Source organism: Mytilus galloprovincialis, chromosome 1 (assembly GCF_965363235.1).
Source record: "Mytilus galloprovincialis chromosome 1, xbMytGall1.hap1.1, whole genome shotgun sequence".
Lineage (NCBI taxonomy): Eukaryota > Metazoa > Mollusca > Bivalvia > Mytilida > Mytilidae > Mytilus > Mytilus galloprovincialis.
The window spans coordinates 120,583,846-120,606,056 of NC_134838.1; the positions used below are offsets into that span (position 1 = coordinate 120,583,846).

The 22,211-nt window shown below is 32.3% G+C and overlaps 1 protein-coding gene across 4 annotated transcripts in view; it reads right to left on the bottom strand.

The window, feature by feature from the left end:
* Positions 1-1,569: 1,569 nt before the first annotated feature.
* LOC143055224 (phospholipid-transporting ATPase ABCA1-like) overlaps positions 1,570-22,211 on the bottom strand; it is a 75,276-nt gene continuing 54,634 nt past the window's right edge. For all 4 annotated transcript variants that reach the window (XM_076228370.1, XM_076228376.1, XM_076228358.1 and 1 more), the window contains 9 exons: positions 19,933-20,114; positions 19,560-19,701; positions 15,832-15,966; positions 15,473-15,576; positions 15,083-15,175; positions 6,191-6,431; positions 5,356-5,434; positions 4,901-5,008; positions 1,570-4,298 (listed from right to left, as the gene is read on the bottom strand). In XM_076228370.1, the coding sequence (XP_076084485.1) occupies positions 4,159-4,298; positions 4,901-5,008; positions 5,356-5,434; positions 6,191-6,431; positions 15,083-15,175; positions 15,473-15,576; positions 15,832-15,966; positions 19,560-19,701; positions 19,933-20,114 (1,224 nt within the window). In that variant the 3' untranslated portion in view covers positions 1,570-4,158. The remainder of the gene's footprint in view (positions 4,299-4,900; positions 5,009-5,355; positions 5,435-6,190; positions 6,432-15,082; positions 15,176-15,472; positions 15,577-15,831; positions 15,967-19,559; positions 19,702-19,932; positions 20,115-22,211) is intronic.

Sequence of the window (22,211 nt, forward strand, 5' to 3'; positions counted from 1 at the left end):
CTTGTAAATCCGTTTCATAATTTACAGTTCGTACATCATTGTTTTTATTAATTTCAAGCTGAATATTTTTTCAAAACAAAACGTTTCAGCTTGTTTTTATTATTAATCCATCAAAAGACAAATATCACAATAATCAGTGACCCAAATTATTTTGTCATTGAACAATTAATGATCCTAAACAAGTCATAAACTTTTAAATATTTCAATGTTTCCATTAATTTCAAGAATATACATGATATATACTATAGAAATATCTGAATAAGTTTATTCAACTTCTTAATATTTTTATAGTAGGGCGAACGGTCTCTATTGGCGAACGAACTCAGAGCGAACGGACCTAGGGCGAACGGTCCCGATACCCAGGACTGAGACCCAGGACTGAGGGGGCAGGGTCAACTTACCTCCCAAAATGTATCATATGGATAATGCATCAAAATACCTTCATTACACATTATTTTCAACTAAATTGAGAAAACAGTTTTAGCAAATGGACAAAAAAAAACAGCCTTTTTTCTGCCCATGGACCAAAAGGTCGGAAACAATCAATAGGTCAACATCATCAGAATTGCAACTGCTGATTGGTGTCTGACAGCCAGTTTAATGATCATTAAATAGAGGTAGGTCATATATTCCTGAAATTTGTCCGAAGAGGTCGAAATTATATGTTATTTAATGTTTAACTTAAATGGCTGTATTTTAATATGTCTCCTATCACCACTACATTTTTGTGATGTTACCAAGTTGTAGTGGCGATAGGAGACATATCTAATTGGTTTGACAAAAAATTTGTTTAAGAAGGACACAGTGTAAGTCATACGTCACTATTGAGACACTTCAAAATTATCACCACAGTAATCAAAGCGATTTTAAATGACCAAACCCTGACATATGTTTCTTCATACATCAAAGACGAAGAGCCTTTGATATCATCACACCTGTTATACAGATGGAAAATAAACACAACTCTGTATCCACAATCAGACGTTCAAGATACAGCAAATATTGCAGAGTAAAATAGGAAATCTTGAATTATGCACAAAACTACAGAGAAACATACTAGACAAATTTTTAGAATTGTTGGAAAAAGGAATATCTCACGAGAGAGCAATCAACACGGGTAATGTCGTTTATATTCAGGCAATGTTACCATAAGCAAATGGAAACTAACAATTGTCGAGGAACTGGTGACGGGGAAACAATGGACATGTCAGATCTGCCATAGTGAGAACTAGCACAGGACACACACGCGACCCATTGTTATTAAAACTATAACCAATTAAAGTGAATGGACGAGCTAACGATTTTATGTTATTGTACTTTTGTTTGTCGTACTCCGTACCTCAATGACGTTATCTTGGGCAGAATTTGAAATTATATAATATTAAATGATTAACTTGATCAACTGTATTTTAATATGTCTCCTAATGCCACTTCATATTAAAGTACTTCAGGAAAAGAAGATTTTTAAACAGTTTACAGATTACTAACACCAAAGTGATAGCTAAAGTTCTCATCGGATAATCTAAAAAAAACCTTTAGCATCGATGCAAGATAAATAAATGAAATCTATTCTTAATAGAAATTTTTATTCTATATAAAACAATTATGAAAGACACTTATTAAGTTTTAAACCACATTAAATTCATATGAAAGACTTTTGATGAATGAAATATCAAACCATTAGTGAACAAAACAAACTTACTATAACCAACAACTAATTAGTCATGTCAAATCATCAGCATATCAAATGGTAAAATATTCTGAAATTCTTAGTACATGTTTTGTTTTTATAAAGTAAAGCATTCATTTCTTCATAAGTACATTGCAGATATACCTTTTTGACCCTAAAACTTTATAATTTTTCAAATGCTTGTTTCTCAAAAACAAATATACACACCAATCCACAATTTTGATTTATTTTCATACATTTAAAAAATATGATTGCAATAGCTTACAACATACTAAAAACAAAAGTATGATTGAAATTTGCTGATAGGTTCCAAAATGACACTATAGAATTGAGAAAATAAATCTTTTTCTAAAATTCAAGATCTGTTTTGTTTTTATTTCTTTAAAAAAATCTCAAGTATTAGTTCTGTGACATATGATTATTCTCAATGATTGTTTATACTTCAACAAGTTTATTATATTAATAGAAATGAGAAAATGTGGTTAGTGTGAAAAAAAGGTAAAGTCTAAGAATTCAAATGCTTACACTAGTAATCTTATATTTTCTTCAACCAAAACAATAGCACTTCAAAAGGGCAAAAAATATTTTCATATCTATGCCAAAATCCTATATGATATTATGCTTTGAGGATATCACAAACTCAACATTATTAAGAAAAATTAAAGATTAGATATGCAACACATACAGTATAATTCTAACATAAGGTAAACAAACAATTACAAAGTTTAAAAGTGTTCCAGCGTCTATAATGAAATATTTACTTTGGTTTGCATTAGTAGATTAAAAAACAAACATAACATTTAGACAAAAAGTTTTGCCAAAATGTATGGTCTCTTATTTGCACACTATCAAAATAATTAAATCAACCATGATACTAATTATCAATAATAACTTGTTGCATTCTGAGTATCATAATATATGTTTTATTTTTGTCAACACCTGAACTCAGTGTTCAGCCTTACAATTATATACATAATTCAAATTTCTCCCTTAAGAGACATATTTATAAATCAGACACAGCTCAAATACTACAAACACTTACCAAAAATTGGAATATCCCTTACTTTAGTCACCTAATGGCATAGTTGTAATTTTAGAAGATGGTTATGTTGCCTTATGTTTTAGGAAGTATGACCTTGACCCTAAAGCAAGAAACTGCACAATCAATATGGATCTTCCTCTTTTTACATGTGTCGACAAATTTAAAGAAAATTCTCTAATGTAGTGTTAGCATCCAGAAACCTCATTACTGCACAAAGTTTTGTCTTTTTAAATTCTGTTATTTTAACCCTGACCTTTGACATAATAACCTAAATCATTAAGATCTTCCTTATATTCTGTGACCATATATTCAAGTAAGTTTGCAGTCCCATATGCAGTATTTGATTGAGCATCACTTTTCTGCAAACATTGCCTTCCATTTGGTAACAATATTAAGCAAAAACAAACATCAAATTGAGGGCATAATCCATTGACAAAAATACTCATAAAAGTTCTGTAATATTTAAAATTGAGTAGGCCATTTTTGTCTGTGGTCAATATGCACCATTTTCATTTCTAAAACTTACAAATTGCGAGAATAAAGACTAGCAATACTACCTTGTAAATGATGCCACAATATAATCAGTTATTAACATTTTTTTTCCATGAAGACTAAGAATAATTAAAATAAAATTATAAGTTGTTTAAGATTAACCTGAAAATATTCTTAACTCTAAATAATGTGCACACATTAAGGAATTTGAATTTGATAAATAATTCTGACTTATTACAAATCAAATGCACAACCATTTCCTCCTCAAAGAACAGTTTGTTCATGTATCATATTATAAATTCTTTAGTAGCCAAGACAGTTTGATAAATTAGAAAATTATGTAATTATAATGAGCAACTCTTAGATTCTTTAAACTGAGCAAGATATGTTATTGTTCAAAAGCAAACCTAATGAAAATAAAAAATACAAAGTAAAAAAATTGGTATAAATAACTAAAACAAGAATATTTACATCTCCATTCTAATATCATCTGCCAGCAGATATGTAGTTAATTAAAACACAACTTCTCTTGTTGTAAAAATAGAGGGTTAAGAAATATTAATCAATATTTATAACATAGTGAGCGGTCTAAAGTATACAGGAAAACCTTGAGGTAGCTGAAGCTATTATAAGAATTACATTGATTGTTTGATAAAATTCTGTAAAATAACAAGATTATTCAAATTTACATGATGCAATATAAGCAATCACTTTAAGAGCAGGATCATTAAAAAGTTACAAAAAATCATTAACAGATCTATGGTAAAAACTGAGATAACAAAATTACAAAATCTGTGCCATCCGTAAATAACAAAATAACAAAGTTACAAAATTTGCGTCATCGTATCACAGACGATATCAAGTTTAAGGAATTCTTTTGAGTATCACAACATTTGGATGAATCTTTTCAGTCTTTAAACAAAGTTGAAACTTCTCAGAATATCTGAACATTTGGAAAGTTTTGATCACTGGCTGTACTACGTGTACTGCTACGTGAACTGTTCGGTCTAACCAGTCCTACAGTGCTTCCTGCTAAACTTTCATCGTCCGTGGTCTCCCCTCTGAAGGACCCATCTGAAAACAAAGAAACAAACTATCAATTACATTCTGAAGTTGTAAATATAATATTGATGAGTAGGCACATATTTTTGCTCTTATACTCTGAATGAAAAAATGACTACAGAAAATTTAATTTGATTTTAAACCCAAGTAATTTGAATGGTTCTAGCTGGTTGTATTATCCTTTTTTTACTCAAATCTCCTTACTTATTCTTATATATCCTTAAATTCATAGTAATTTCTACAGTGTTACATGTATGATGTTCCTTTTTATAAGATATATGGTACTCCCTTCCACTCTCTATATCAGAATAATGATGATAGGAGTTTTGAACAACCTTGACTGGCTTTACAGTCCAGGGACGATCGGTGTCAGAATAATCTGTTGAGTGTTCAATCATGCCATTTATACACCCCCCCACCCTTTCCCAATACTGGTAGATTTTTTTTTAACTACTTACAGATATGATCTGCAGTATTTCCATTATACCCCCACTTTCCCAAGAGTGTTTTGTATGACTACTTACAGATATTGAGTCCCCTTTCATGCATCATTAGAACTGCAGTATTTCCATTATACCCCCACTTTCCCAAGAGTGTTTTGTATGACTACTTACAGATATTGAGTCTCCTTTCATGCGTCATTAGATCTGCAGTACTTCCTGTTACACTTTCCATGTCAGAATCATCGGGTACAATACTGTTCCTAAAACTTAATTGTTTACCTAAAACATAGAGGAAAGAATACAATCTAAACTATTGAATGTAACAATTATAACTAAATTACTATAAATACTGTGAAGGTATTTTATTTGTTGGTACACATTTAAGCATATCCTGAGGACCAAATAATTTCAAAACTCCAAAAGTGCATATTTTCTTTTGATTTGTTATGTCTTCAGTGTGAAATAATGATTGTCTGATTAATGATATAATCTGTCAGTTATTCACAATAGAGTGTGGCCTTTCACAGTAAAACACTGTCCTCTATAAAAAGGAAATATTGTACCAATGGATTGAAAGTTATTTTTGCCAGTATCAAATAAAATGATCAAGTACTTTTTTTACTAACCTCTATGAGATGACCCTTTTTCATTGGACAGTTCATCATCTAACATGTCGGTCTGTTTGGAGGCAAAATGAATGAATACCTGAAATAATTATATCACTAATGATAAATAACTCTTAATAATTCTGAGTGAAATAGCATGATTTATAGAAGACTTATTGAAAAATTCAAATATTATTGGTAACATGAAGTATTACTTCAAACAAAATATATGAGGTCAGTAAATTCCATATGGGATGAGACCATAATACAATTTATATGGGGTCAGAAAATTCCAAAGCTGGAATCCCCATTTGGAGTTTGCTGACCCCATATAAATCATCAGGTCACTAGGACAATGTGTAATGAATTTATCTTACTGACTATCCTAACATATGGTATTTAGACTAGTCTATGCCAACAATAACAACTTTTTGGCTTTTAATGTGTTTTATGAACTTATTTCAATTATTCATCATCAATTTTTTTATCTATTGAAACCTTTCAGATTTTACAAAAGAGACATAACACTACTACTGACCATGTATTGAAATAAGCCCCACCTTCTAACCCCATATGAAATATATATGGTCTCCATGAGGTTGCTTTTAACCAATAATGTTCATAGAAATCTATAGGAGGTAAGATAAAGAAAAATGTTCAACCAGTGACCTAACAACGCATTAATTCACAAATATGAGTAGCACACACGTTATAATTAATTATCAGTGTTGTTCTGTCACGAGTTCAATATTTTTAGATATTTGAATTCATTGATTAGATGTTCTATCTATTATTTTGACCATCATGTTATTAACTGAAATAAATCATATAATGTCCCACTAACTAGCTAACTTACCTGATCTAAGGTGGTCTGAGAAACAGAGTAGTCCTCTATATTGAGATTATCCCTCACAGCTTCCATCTGACCAAATATACGAGACAATTTTATTTTGGAATTCAGTTGATACTGTAACATATTATTGTGCTCCTCTTTTAATTCTGGATCACCAAACACATTAGCCATAAAGTCTTTAACTGGTTCCAGTACTGGTATTTCTCCAGCAACACGGATTATCACAGTATAGCCATTACCAAATCTAAGATGGAAATCATACAAATGAATATATATTATACCTTAACTAAAAATATAAATTTTTTTCTCTTTCAAAATAAACACACATTTTCTATAATTCATTAAAGTAATAAGAGAACACTAACTCATAAAATTATTAAAACTGAAACAAAACAAAAAGAAACATTCTGTCAAGCTTTGCATTATTTTGATTAATTAAGGTAAATTAAACCGGTGCATTACGTTTGCGCGCATTACCATTACATTTGCGCTAAAAAATCGTTACGTTTGCGCGCAGCTTTTAATTACAATTGCTCATATTTTTTGATAGGTAAACTCAGGTAAAATACAGGTAGTAATAAAAATAATTAAAAAATATTAAAACAAATGTTAAAACAAAGCTTATCTTAAAGGCAAAAGTATTGATAAATTCATTACTTTACATGTCGGTGCGTGCCGAGACTCCATGTGTGTGCCTTAGTGTAACTTTACAAACTAACTCAACTTATTTACTAATTTTAAAAACCATCAATATTCGTTGAAACACTTTTCACTATGAAATATTCGCAATGAAGTTACATGTATGCATTAAGCTATACTACGGACTTTATAATGATACTTTATAATTGGTTCTAGAATTCAATATGAACAAAATATAATTTGAATTAAGAAATATTTTCAAAATAAATAATTGATAGTCATATTTATTATGAAATGTAGTGCCAAATTGCGGAAACGTAAAACGCTGAAAAATATATAGTCAATTATATATTAATTTAATTTCTTTTTATATTTTTACCTGAGTTTACCTGTAAAACGAATGCGCGCAAATGTAATCAAAAGCTGCGCGCAAACATAAAACATTTTAATCCCCAAATGCGCGCAAACGTAGTGCGCCCAATTAAACTGACAAACTTATGTGACTGACAAAAGGACAGACAGACACATTGACAGTCAAACAGACTGATGTATAACAATAAAATTAAATATGAGGTAATTTTATTGGTCCAACTTTTTAAAATAAGGTACTCGCATCTAGCCAACTTTTTAAATTTGATAAGTATTGGGTTGTTGGTTTAGTAATAATAAGGTGTCTTTCTAAAATTTGACAGTAAATTTGTTCCTGTATGTTTTTATATTAGTATAGTGTTATTAACTGTCTGCTTCTGTATTGACACTGGTATAGATTCAAGGTTTGTTGTATTGACCTCCAGACACGTACATGCATGAACATTTGATAAATATAATTTATTTGAAAAGAGAAATTGCACAAATTTAAAGGACATTTATATAAAACAGAATTTACAAATAGTTTAATAAAAACAGCTTGTGTTTATCTTTTAAAACAAAAGAAGTTATGTATATCGGTCGAATGGAAAAATACGTCCATAAATCTGAATTTTGAGCAATTATATAAAATTTCAACCTCATTTCACTCAAAAGTCTGAAGGATAGACTACAACAAGGACAAATCAACATTTATTATATACTTATAGCAAATAATATATAAACAGCATTGCAATTACGTGAATTCCATATTTTTTCGAAATGGTGTTTAGCGGGCTGATATAAAAAAAAATGATCACATGCCTTTCCGTAACGTTATCGCATGGCATTCCGGCGATATTATGTAAAATAATAAAAAAAGAAGAAAAAAAGGGTTCAATTAAAAGCATTTTTTAAGCATATTAATTTAGAAAGTTACTTTGTTAAAAAAAAAAAAAGTTGACTTTTCCGACAGTGCTCATTATGTATATTGTTAAATTATTTTTTTGTCGATTCGTCCATACTAAAACATTTTTCTTCTCTTTTGAGGCATATGATAGAAAGATTTCATATCGAATGTACTAAATTTGGGGTCCGACGTCTGTAAACTTTTCACTCTTTGAACTTCTATTTGTGAACCACGCAAATGGATCAAAATACGAATCTGTTATTTTTCTCCATTGTTGAAGTATATGATAAAAAGATCATAACATGTAATTTTTCATATCTGATGTATTATCAGCACTAGGTAAATATCAGCCCTCGAGCCTTCTTGGGCTGATATTGAACCTAGGGCTCATAATACATGGGATATGAAAAATGCCATGTTATAATCTGACAATATCACTACACTGATGAAATATCACACCTACTTAAACTAGGATGAAGATCTACTGAACATTCCTTTAGTATGTGCTATGGATTTGTTATGTTCCGTCTTTGTGTATTTTATTTGGATCATTTGATCAGAAGAACAGAAAAAAATATACAACCAGGTGCTCCGCAGGGCGCAGCTTTATACGACCGCAGAGGTCGAACCCTGAACAGTTGGGGCAAGTATGGACAAAACATTCAAGCGTGATACAGCTCTGAATTTGGATTGTGATCAAATTTTTGACATTACATGGGGTTTTTTTTACACAAAAAAAATGTCAAGATTTTACAAATCAATTAAAGATTTCTTCTTCAAACTTATTTAAATCTAAAATTAAATAGTTGACACAGCATAGGTTTCTGACACAGAATGAATGTGGTCTAATGAACTTAAAAATTTTTTTTTGCCTTTGAGCAATTCACTATGCTGTTGAATATTAATCTTCTCAAAAAAATGTTTGAAGAAATTTTCTTTTTATTTATGAAATCTGAAATGAGAAAAATTTAACCCCCCCCCCCCCCCCCCTTCCCCCCATTTTTTTTTCACATCCCCGTTTCCCTTTTTCCAAAACTGATATCAATTCAAATTTCTAATGGAGTTTGCAACAATAACTACTCTTTTAAATACATCATAAAATATTAAAATGTAAAATAAAGTGATGGTAAAGATTGGTTGGTAGTAAAAGTGAATATACATTGTTTATTGTATAAAACAATAAAAAAAACTTCATCAGCAACATTTTATATTGGCAAATTTCCAATGAAGTTATTTACATAAAGTTATTGGCAAATAAAAATAGAAAATGACATCATAGTCATGTCTGGCAAATGTCCAACATACATTATCTAAAAACATTTTAGATAAGATAAGGAAACTAGAGGCTCTAAAGAGCCTGTGTCGCTCACCTTGGTCTATGTGAATATTAAACAAAGGAAGCAGATGGATTCATGACAAAATTGTGTTTTGGTGATGGTGATGTGTTTGTACATCTTACTTTACTAAACATTCTTGCTGCTTACAATTATCTCTATCTATAACAGTACTTTCTGTGGAAAATGTTATTGAAAATCTTCAAATTTTAAGAAAATTGTTAAAAATTGACTATGAAGGGGAATAACTCCTTAGGGGGTCAATTGACTATTTTGGTCATAGTGACTTATTTTTAGTTCTTACTTTGCTGTACATTATTGCTGTTTACAGTTTATCTCTATCTATAATAATATTCAAGATAACAAAAAAAACAGCAAAATTTCCACAAAATTACCAATTCAGGGGCAGCAACCTAACAACCGATTATCCGATTCATCTGAAAATTCCAGGGCAGATAGATCGTGACCTGATCAACAATTTTACTTCCTGTCAGATTTGCTCTTAATGCTTTGGTTTTTTTTTTAACTAGATACCCCAATTATGGCTAAGTTTGGTTAAATTTGGCCCGGTAGTTTCAGAGAAGATTTTTCTAAAAGATTACTAAGATTTACGAAAAATGGTTAAAAATTGACTATAAAGGGCAATAACTCCTAAAGTGGTCAACTGACCATTTTGGTCATGTTGACTTATTTGTAGATCTTACTTTGCTGAACATTATTGCTGTTTACAGTTTATCTCTATCTATAAATAATATTCAAGATAATAACCAAAAACAGCAAAATTTCCTTAAAATTACCATTTCAGGGGCAGTAACCCAACAAAGGAATGTCCGATTCATCTGAAAATTTCAGGGCAGATAGATTTTGACCTGATGAACAATTTTACCCATGTCAGATTTGCTCTAAATGCTTTGGTTTTTGAGTTATAAGCCAAAAACTGCATTTTACCCCTATGTTCTATTTTTAGCCATGGCGGCCATCTCGGTTGGTTGGCGGGGTCACCGGACACATTTTTAAAACTAGATACCCCAATGATGAATATGGCCAAGTTTACTTAAATTTGGCCCAGTAGTTTCAGAAAAAGATTTTTCTAAAAGATTACTAAGATTTACGAAAAATGGTTAAAAATTGACTATAAAGGGCAATAACTCCTAAAGTGGTCAACTGACCATTTTGTTCATGCTGACTTATTTGTAGATCTTACTTTGCTGAACATTATTGCTGTTTACAGTTTATCTCTATCTATAATAATATTCAAAATAATAACCAAAAACAGCAAAATTTCCTTAAAATTATCAATTCAGGGGCAGCAACCCAACAACGGGTTGTTCGATTCATCTGACAATTTCAGGGCAGATAGATCTTGACCTGATGAACAATTTTACCCTGTCAGATTTGCTCTAAATGCTTTGGTTTTTGAGTTATAAGCCAAAAACTGCATTTTACCCCTATGTTCTATTTTTAGCCATGGCGGCCATCTCGGTTGGTTGGCCGGGTCACCGGACACATTTTTTTAACTAGATACCCCAATGATGAATATGGCCAAGTTTACTTAAATTTGGCCCAGTAGTTTCAGAAAAAGATTTTTCTAAAAGATTACTAAGATTTACGAAAAATGGTTAAAAATTGACTATAAAGGGCAATAACTCCTAAAGTGGTCAACTGACCATTTTGTTCATGCTGACTTATTTGTAGATCTTACTTTGCTGAACATTATTGCTGTTTACAGTTTATCTCTATCTATAATAATATTCAAAATAATAACCAAAAACAGCAAAATTTCCTTAAACTTATCAATTCAGGGGCAGCAACCCAACAACGGGTTGTTCGATTCATCTGACAATTTCAGGGCAGATAGATCTTGACCTGATGAACAATTTTACTTCCTGTCAGATTTGCTCTAAATACTTTGGTTTTTGAGTTATAAGCCAAAAACTGCATTTTACCCCTATGATCTATTTTTAGCCATGGTGGCCATCTTGGTTGGTTGGCAGGGTCATGCCACACATTTTTTAAACTACATACCCCAATAATGATTGTGGCCAAGTTTGGATTAATTTGTCCCAGTAGTTTCAGAGGAGAAGATTTTTGTAAAAGATACTTAAGATTTACGAAAAATGGTTAAAAATTGACTAAAAAGGGCAATAACTCCTAAAGGGGTCAACTGACCATTTCGGTCACGTTGACTTATTTGTAAATCTTACTTTGCTGAACATTATTGCTGTTTACAGTTTATCTCTATCTATAATAATATTCAAGATAATAACCAAAAACAGCAAAATTTCCTTAAAATTATCAATTCAGGGGCAGCAACCCAACAACAGGTTGTCCAATTCATCTGAAAATTTCAGGGCAGATAGATCTTGACCTGATAAACAATTTTACCCCCATGTCAGATTTGCTCTAAATGCTTTGGTTTTTGAGTTATAAGCCAAAAACTGCATTTTACCCCTATGTTCTATTTTTAGCCATGGCGGCCATCTTGGTTGGTTGGTCGGGTCACGCCACACATTTTTTAAACTATATACCCCAATGATGATTGTGGCCAAGTTTGGTTTAATTTGGCCCAGTAGTTTCAGAGGAGAAGATTTTTGTAAAAGTTAACGACGACGGACGACGACGACGGACGACGACGGACGACGGACGCCGGACGCCGGACGCAAAGTGATGGGAAAAGCTCACTTGGCCCTTCGGGCCAGGTGAGCTAAAAAAGCTTCATCAGCAACATTTTATATTGGCAAATTTCCAATGAAGTTATTTACATAAAGTTATTGGCAAATAAAAATAGAAATGACATCATAGTCATGTCTGGCAAATTTCCAACATATATTATCAACTACTATTCTATACAAAGAAAGATAACTCCAATTGAAAATTAATTGCTATTGCACAATATTGTGCAATTAGATATTTCTTGCTATTGTGCAATACTGTGCAATTGAAAATTTCTTGCTATTGCACAATACTTGATATGGAATCCTGATTTGGACCAACTTGAAAACTGGGCCCATAATCAAAAATCAAAGTACATGTTTAGATGAAGCATATCAAATAAGCCCAAGAATTTAATTTTTGTTAAAATCAAACTTAGTTTAATTTTGGACCCTTTGGACCTTAATGTAGACCAATTTGAAAACTGGACCAAAAATTAAGAATCTACATACACAGTTAGATTTGGCATATCAAAGAACCAATTTATTCAATTTTTGATGAAATCAAACAAAGTTTAATTTTGGATTCCCATTTGGACCAACTTGAAAACTAGGCCAATAATTAAAAATCTAAGTACATTTTTAAATTCAGCATATCAAAGAACCCCAAGGATTCAATTTTTGTTAAAATCAAACTAAGTTTAATTTTGGACCCTTTGGACCTTAATGTAGACCAATTTGAAAACGGGACCAAAAATTAAGAATCTACATACATAGTTAGATTCTGCATATCAAAGAACCCCAATTATTCAATTTTTGATGAAATCACACAAAGTTCAATTTTGGACCCTTTGGGCCCCTTATTCCTAAACTGTTAGGACCAAAACTCCCAAAATCAAACCCAACCTTCCTTTTATGGTCATAAACCTTGTGTTTAAATTTCATAGATTTCTATTTACTTATACTAAAGTTATGGTGCAAAAACCAAAAATAATGCTTATTTGGGCCCCTTTTTGGCCCCTAATTCATAAACTGTTGTGACCTCAACTCCAAAAATCAATCCCAACCTTCCTTTTGTGGTCATAAACCTTGTGTTTAAATTTCATTGATTTCTATTTACTTATACTAAAGTTATTGTGCGAAAACCAAGAATAATGCTTATTTGGGCCCTTTTTTGGCCCTTAATTCCTAAACTGTTGGAACCAAAACTCCCAAAATCAATCCCAACCGTCCTTTTGTGGTCATAAACCTTGTGTCAAAATTTCATAGATTTCTATTCACTTTTACTAAAGTTAGAGTGCGAAAACTAAAAGTATTCGGACGACGACGACGACGACGACGACGACGACGACGACGACGCCAACGCCAACGTGATAGCAATATACGACCAAAAAATTAAAATTTTTGCGGTCGTATAAAAAGGATCTATTACACACAAAAAAAAGCTCCCTATTACACAAAAAAAGATCCAACTCATTGACAAATCGTCATGAATAAAAGTGCAACTTTTTTTTTATCCAATTCACATTTTAATTAACAGTTCAACAAAAACTAAGAAATACTTTCAAATGATTTACATTGCATTACCTAAATGTCAGTTGCACATTTTAACATGCTATGCTAGATAGGGCGATATCTTTTTGCGCCAAAAAGTAACTCATTTGCGCCACAACTTAATTGCCCCAATACTTCTTTTGCGCCACCTTATTTTCAAAACTATAGGTATCATTTGCGCCAATAAAATAATCATCTTATTTCGCCAATTTTATTTATTTTTATTTATATATAACAACTTAATGATTGACTTCCCGCCTCCTTTATACGGGCTTGGGACCGGCAGTTTACTGACTGGCGGGTTAAAGCCATTTTAATAACAAAACATATGCTGAATTAAAACTTTCACTCGTACATATATAGTTTTAAAAAACCATAAAAATGTCTCTGTTCATTAAAGGCTGGTATTTGTAGCTGAAAATAGACACATATTCCCTTCTGCTTACTTATCCACTCATTAGTTGTTGATACTTTTCATGAGCAAGATGAAATCAACATGACTTAAAAATGACGTCTGGAAAGAGGTCTCTTACTGTTTTGTGCATTTTATCTTCAAAATCTAGATGAATGGTGGTATTATTGGAGGTCAGATTAATCTTCTTGCAAATGAAGTAAGGGAAACATTTTCTTGTAACACGCTTCTGATTTTGACGGCAACAGACAACATACTAAGGAAATATAATGTCCATTCTTAAAGCCATGTATAGAATAAAGTTGTATGAATATGATCTAATTCTCCATTCAAAATAATTGTACAGGATTCATCTGTGAATATACTAGCACAACAAGACTTAACTGTACATCTTGACATATTGACTCGTGAAAAAATATTCTATTACTAAACAATTAATTTTTTTGGTGAGTTTACTAAAATTTGATGAGTGTTCAGTTAAATCTTAAGTGGAAAGGTTAAATATAGTACAAGTATGATATAGGTAAAACATGTAGAGTTTATGATATAGGTAAAAAATATTTACAGGTAAATGTGGCGCAATTTCATTTCATTTATTGGCGCAATTAATACCATTAAAATAAAAGAGAGTGGCGCAATTAATACCTTTTCAAAACTGCAATTGGCGCAAATTGATTCTGCCCGCTAGATAATACTACAGAAAATTTAATCCGGGTATAATTTTCAGTCTTATTTTTCACCTGTCATTCAACCTAAACTCTAAATATAAACCCTTTGTTCTTGATTACCTTTGATCTCATCTATCCAACTTTTTTTTTTGACCTGTACTACCTATAATTTTAAAAAGTTGGATAAATGAGAATGAACCATTTTATTCATATGGTCCGTCTCTTTTTATATTAAAAAGAATTGTTTTAATGGCTAGAATCTTAAGTTCAAAGTTCATTTTTTCATTATATGATGTAGAGTATAAAACATGAAATGCTGTGATATGTCAAGTTCCCCAAATATTTCATCATCCTACTTATTCTAACGTAATTGTGTTTTTACCTATTTTTGAGATGTTGAGTACTTCCTATACACTTCAATCTACCGTTGACCATGATTGCTAATCTGTTACATAAAGCCTCACATTCTTCCATGCTGTAAATACAAATACATTCACATGAATGGTTAGTACAAAGCCCATACTATTCAAATTTCATAGCAAATCTTCAATATATATTTAAAGTGAAGAAACTGGTTTTAAAGCAAATGCAGTTTTTTTCATAATTTAATATTCATTTGAAATCATCTTTTCTTTAAAATAAAATACATTTCATTATCGGAATTCTTGAGACTGTTGAAGTTTACTCTTTGGATCACTACCCTAACACACAACACTTGGTCTCGCTTCTAAATTAAATATCAACCTTGAATATTTTCATTTCATGTTCCTACCTGTGTGATGTTAAAACCACTGATCTTCCATCCTTTACAATATTATTTATACAATTCCAAAGGAATCTCCTGGCATGAGGGTCCATTCCTGTTGTAGGTTCATCCTGAAATTTAAATTATCATTTTGTAATGTAATAATTGTAATTCATACAGTGTTGTATAAATTTGAAGACTTATACTTATTCTACATGCATCTTTCAAATTGAGAAAACAATCTTTCATATTATGAAAAAAGGTATATGAGAATAAAGGGGTTTTAGAAACAATTTCATAAATTTAAAGCTTATTATCCTTAACCAGAAAAATCAAGACCATAGTTATGGATGACCTTATACAACTTATCCATGTAAAAGACTTACCATAAATATAACAGATGGATTACCAATCAGTGAAATAGCTGTTGACAGTTTTCTTTTATTTCCACCAGAATAATCACCAGATCTTTTATCTCCATACTGTATCAGGCCTAGTTTACGGATACCCCATTCTGTTATCTGTAAAACAAATTATAGATATAAAGTTTTATAAGTTCCACTATTGCGATGAATTTTATCACATGATATAAGATACTATTATTTTCTTGGTACAAAAGATATAAATCAAAGCGCTGTAAGCGCTGAGGGCAGTTAACAAAAAACCAAGGCAAACGTAATTATGAAAACTGTGGCAATGTTGCTTCAAGATTGCACATTCATATATAGTACATTTATGTTTATCTAATGATTTTATTTTTAAGGCAAATAATTTATACGTTATCAAGGTTTCAAAAGCAATGCATACATCAATGTATATTTTTTATGGTGAGTCTGCAGTGGTACGAGTTCGCAATGATTGCAGTTGTTCTATTTGGTAGTTAACGTTGGTTTTAGTTGACTGCTAGTAGTACAAGTTGACTTAGTACGAACATGTAATAGTATGAATGGACTGGTTTCCCGGGAAAGAAAACTGAGTTTGTGTTCTAAGTACAAAGGTGAGGTCTGACTGGCCTGCCCATAGTAAATGTAAATAGTTTGTTATATTGTCCCATACATGAATATATATGGTTTAGGGATGGGGATCTCATCGGTTTCCAAGTTCTAAAACAGGAGGGGTACGGTGACCCCAGGGACTCCCCCTATATTTCATTTAATTAGTTATATTGGCCCATACATGAATATATATTGTTTTGGTGTGGGGATCTCAACCGTTTCCAAGTTCTCAAACAGGAGGGGTGGGGTAACGACAGGGACTGCCCCTATATTTCATTTGATTTGTTATATTGTCCCATACATGAGTATATATGGTTAAGGGGTGAGGACCTTGACCATTTCCAAATCCTCAAACAGGAGTGTGTACAGTGACCCCAGGGACTCCCCCTATCTTTCATTTGAATTGTTATATTGTCCCATACATGAATATATATGGTTAAGGGGTTGGGATCTCAACAGTTTTCAAATTCTCAAACAGGAGGGGGTGGGGTGACCCAAGGGACTCTCCCTATATTTCATCTGATTTGTTATATTGTCCCATACATGAATATATATGGTTTAGGGGTGGGGATCTTGACCGTTTTTAAATTCTAAAACAGGAGGGGTGGGGTGACCCCCAGCAACACTCCCTATACTTCATTTGATTTTTCATATTATCACAAACATGAATATATATGATTAAGGGGTGGGGATCTCAACCGTTTCCAAGTTCTCAAAAAGGAGGGGGTGGGTTAACTCCAGGGACTCCCTACATATTTTATTTCATTTATTATATTGTCCTATACTTGAATTTATGCAGGGGCGGATTCAGGCTTTTGGCGAGCGTGTGCCCCCCCCCCTAAAATTTGCAAAGCATGGGTTGTTCTCAGCTTAATAAAGAATATTTCGATAATTTTACCTCAAAATTTTTTAGCCTCGCTCTGCTCGACGAAAATTTAAGTTTGCGCCCCTCCGAACCTTAAATCCTTGATTCGCCCTCATATGGTTTAGAGGTGGGCATCTCGACTGTTTCAAAGTTATCAAACAGGAGGGGGTAGAGTGGCCCAAAGGACCCCACCTATATATCATATGATTTGCCTACATTCAGGTATTACATAATGTAGTTGCATTATTTGTGAAAATAAAGTAAGAAACTTCCAGCTACTTTAATTGACCCTTCAAAATTGAGGGAAAAAAATAATACCCCTTCAAAATTGCAGTAATATGTTTACACTTTAAAAACATCTTACATGCATTATCATCATTTATCACTGATAAAGAAAATTTATACTGTGACCATGAACATATATATTGTTAGATATACTGTTCCCAGCTGTCACATTGTATTGGATTTTGAAATTAAAATTTGTCAAAAAGTAATTTTGAGTTTCTGTATAAAATATTTTCTGCTTTTTCTTTCTTTTACATATATCTTTTGGTTTACAATTCTAGTGTTTATATGCATTTACCATGCATAGATGTATTTTTTTCACTTGCTTGTTTTTTTGTAGTTGATCGCCAAAACCCGGAATTACCCTTATCTGCTTCCGGAAACGAATCCGATTTTGTCTTCACGGCAGCCATTGTTATTGTGTTTACAATGTTGTTTTTGTCAATCAGATACGATTTTACTCGAATTTACACATTATTTGTCGGCGATTTTCTGTATAAAGCTAGCGGTTAAACAAAATGAACATCACTGTCATGAATAATAATGATAAAAATAAGTTTTTAGATCGTTTATTTGGAAACTTTGGTGAAAAGGTTTGCAAAGTTATTTCTTATTCTCTTTCAAGTGGAAGGTGACTACGTTGGGCGTAGCTGGAAACCAACTGTCCAAGTCGAAATTCAGCTTGCCAAAGTAGAAGGATGCGGACCTCGGACCACCGCTAATTTGCTCCCCTGCCTCCAAATTGAAAAGATACGAAAATTTTGTCTTCTAATTTGAAATTGCTGCCAACAGCATGAACAGTTGAACTCATTATATAAACGACTACTGACGTAGTCGTACTACGTATTGATGACAAACAATATTCCTACGACTTTTGCCATTTGGGAAATCTAAACTACTTATCTTAAGAGATTTTCGGCGATTAAATATTTCATACAATTGTTCTTTGACATCTTAGCCAAAAGCACAAGTCATAATAAACTACACAAGGATTCCTAATGAGCACTACTTCCTATGATTGACTGATTGTTGGTTGCTTAACGTCCAGTGGCAAATATTTCATGCATATTCAGGACGAGAACAAGTTCACAATAAATACAATAGGTAGGTTGTTGTAATAGAGGCCATCTTTGATGATGGTCTGGGAAATTTGGACTGCCACTGGAAAATGAGGGTATATTGGATAGGGACAGAAATTTTGCCTTGCAACAGGCCACCTACGGACCCCTCAAAGAGTTGTTGCAAGGGTTCTTAACGTGCAAAGAGCGTGGCACTCTCTTTACACGAGGCATCGGATTTAACGTCCCCTTCTGACGAACGTGACTGCGAACTTGATACATCCCGCACAGCCAAACGGACGCCCCACTTCGGCAAGCGTTTTACTGCCGGTCGGGAGAAGACCAAGTGACCATATTTCTATACCCCAGTCACCCTTGGGGTTCTACTTCCTATGAGTAACTTCAAAACTTTTGGGTTAATCGACGACCATTTAAGGTTTTTCTGGTCATATTTTTTGTAATCAAGAATAAAAGTATTAAAAGTGTTAAATTAGTTATATATAACATAGTAGCCAGCTAGATAATAACAATGACAAGTATTTCAGCTTTTATTGGGTAGAACACAAATCTAGAGTGCTCCCATAATGCAGCTTAACTGCATAAAAATGCAGATATTTAATAATCTTCACTATATTTCTCAATTATATTCTAGGCCTTTAATACATATCTAAATTTCATGCAATATGCTGCAAAAATTAAATAATGTTTAATCATAGTTGCGAAACAGCTAAACATGTCTATCATAAAAGATTTTTTTTTCTTCCACTCTGTTGTGCAAAATGACTAAATAGTACCCTATGTAGAAGATAAGCTGTCCTTATAAATTATGAAAATTGCTTTTTTTTATTATAAGTATAATATTTGGCAGGGAAAATATCTGTATTTTATTATGAAATAGTCCTAAAACCAACCTGTTTAATGTCCTTTTCTTGAATTCCCCTCAATCTAGCAAAGAAACATAGAATCTCCCTTCCTGTCAATAACGGGTCAAAGGCATCAAATTGTGGACAGTAACCCAAGTCCAACCGGACTTTCTCCAAGTCTTTTAGAATACTGAAAATAAAGAATAAAGATATTCAACTGTGAACTAGCACCTAAACTAGGAAAAAATAAAATAACATCTTAAATGTTGTCAAGTTTTGTTGAATTGTTTTTGGCAAATATGCAAAGCAAATGCAATTCTGTCCATAAACCTGTAAAATAAAATGATTTGAAGGTAGCTATAAACCACAATACATTTTCTTGGGCAAACAAGTCGTTTATCACATTGTCAATAATATTTACCTGTGTCCATTTAGTGTAGCATTTCCTTGTGTAACATCTACATCACCAGTTAACATTTTAAATGTTGTAGTTTTACCAGCCCCGTTTACACCTAGTAAACCAAAGCACTGCCCATTAGGTACACCAAAGCATGATCTGTCTACTGCTATATTCCTGCCCTTCTTTCCATGAAGTCTGTACACCTGGTGTGAATGAAGAACAGTTATGTAATTCTCAAAAATATTTTATTCAGAACTTTATACATACATCAAATGGACACCTATATGAACCTCAGTATAATTTTCATTCATAATATTTATTTTAGGGTTTATTAATACATAAATTTAATTCATCATTAGAAACTTGTTTTATTTCCTCTATTAAAAAAAAAAGGAAATGAGGCAATGCAAATCCTTTAAATTTTATAACCTAAAGTTCAGATTGCTTTGAACTCGTCTCACATCCTGGCAATGCACACAAGATAATAGACCACAGTGGCGGATCCAGAAATATTCATAAGTGAAGTGGAGGCCCACTGACTGCCTAAGATTGTGCCTGCGCCAGCAATGCTTCAGTAATTCCCTGTATAATCAACCAGTTTTTCCCACAAAAAGGGAGGGGGAGGGGGGGGCTGGACTCCCCTCAAAATTCAACTCTGGACCACAAGAATTTATGGTCACCTTATCCAGAAAAATTATTCAAAAACTGACAAGTTTTTTCTTTCTTGTTTTTATGCCTGAGAGAAGACCAGGAAAAACAAATTATAAGTTTTTGGTTAGACCCACAAAAGTATAGCATCTCCACAAGGCTTCTTAAATTTCCTGACGACAGCCGGACATTTTACAAAGAAATATTTTTGACGGTCAATGATCAGCTGGATACTTAAATGTTACTGAGAGGATGCATAAGATATATGTGTCTAAGTAATTAGAAGTGTTATATGCAATAAAATTATTTATAACTGTTTTGTTGTCTTCATTCTAAAAATAAATAAAATATTATCCTCGGTATTGTGTCATTTTTCTGTGTATCGGGAGCCATCATTGAATCAGTCAGCTTCAGTACCTGACTTTTCTTATGTTTTCGTTTTCGTTTGTGTTTAAATAATCTATCTTCTCTCTGTGAGTACTCTACACTTGTAAACTTGTTAATTAAGGCCATATTATTTTAAACTGTTGATGACAACTGGCTTTAATTGTAGTACAGCTTGATACACGTGATACTTTTCTTTTTGTGTATTGATTACCTGACCACGTGACCTTTACAACTGATGCGGTATTTATAGATAACATTGAGGAGGCCCAATGAAGGATATTGTTTTAAACCTTGTACTGAACAGTGATAACATTTTTCGTTGTACAATTTTCAAACCCGATTTAGAAAATAAGGAATAAATAAAAACATACCGTACTCAGTTGGTAGATAATTTAATGAATAACAACATGATATGTTATGTAAGCATATAACAACAATAATAGCACAATGTTGACAAACACAAGCAATAAATATTACAATGAGTTCATTGAAAAGAAGCACAGATCATAGCACAAGATTACAGTTCATTTAGTCTAATTTAAGATCTAACATTCATCAGCTTGCTGAATGCATTGTTCTGATACACATGGCGGTTACAAACGGATTGCCATTTGCGGATTGCAGGAACAGGGTCGAAGTCTTTAACATCTACACTTACTAAGCTTATTCTAATAAGTTGATCTAAAGCATCAATACCCAGACTACACCTTAGCGATTTAATAATGTTCTGCCTTGAAAAACCCCTTTCGCATTCGACACTTGAAACCGGCAAAATACGTGAAATTTCCATTAGAGAAATTGCATTAGGGAACTGTTCAATTTCAGACGAAGTCTTTATAAGAGTCAGAGATTGTCATGATTGGATATTATTCTTTATGATTTCAATTGTAAAAACATTTTTTTAATATGAAAACAAGAATAGAGAACGCCCCTCTTATTCATTGGACAAGTCAGCTTGGTATACACAAGCGAAGCTTTTCTTGGTGTTTTTACTATATATTTCAATTAATTTTCCCCTTTATAGTACCCCAGTATTTAACACGATGTACAGTGTCAAATAAATAATATATGTCTGATATCATACTTATTCATTTATAAATATACTTATTTGAAGAATTTGAAGAAAATATCAGGGAACTTTGTTAAACTGAATGCTCATTTAAAACAATATCTATAAAGCGTAATTAAATAGAATGTTGTTCTGTACACGCTTACATATTTGACCTCGTTACCTGATCATCTTTATGTACATTGTTATGCATCAT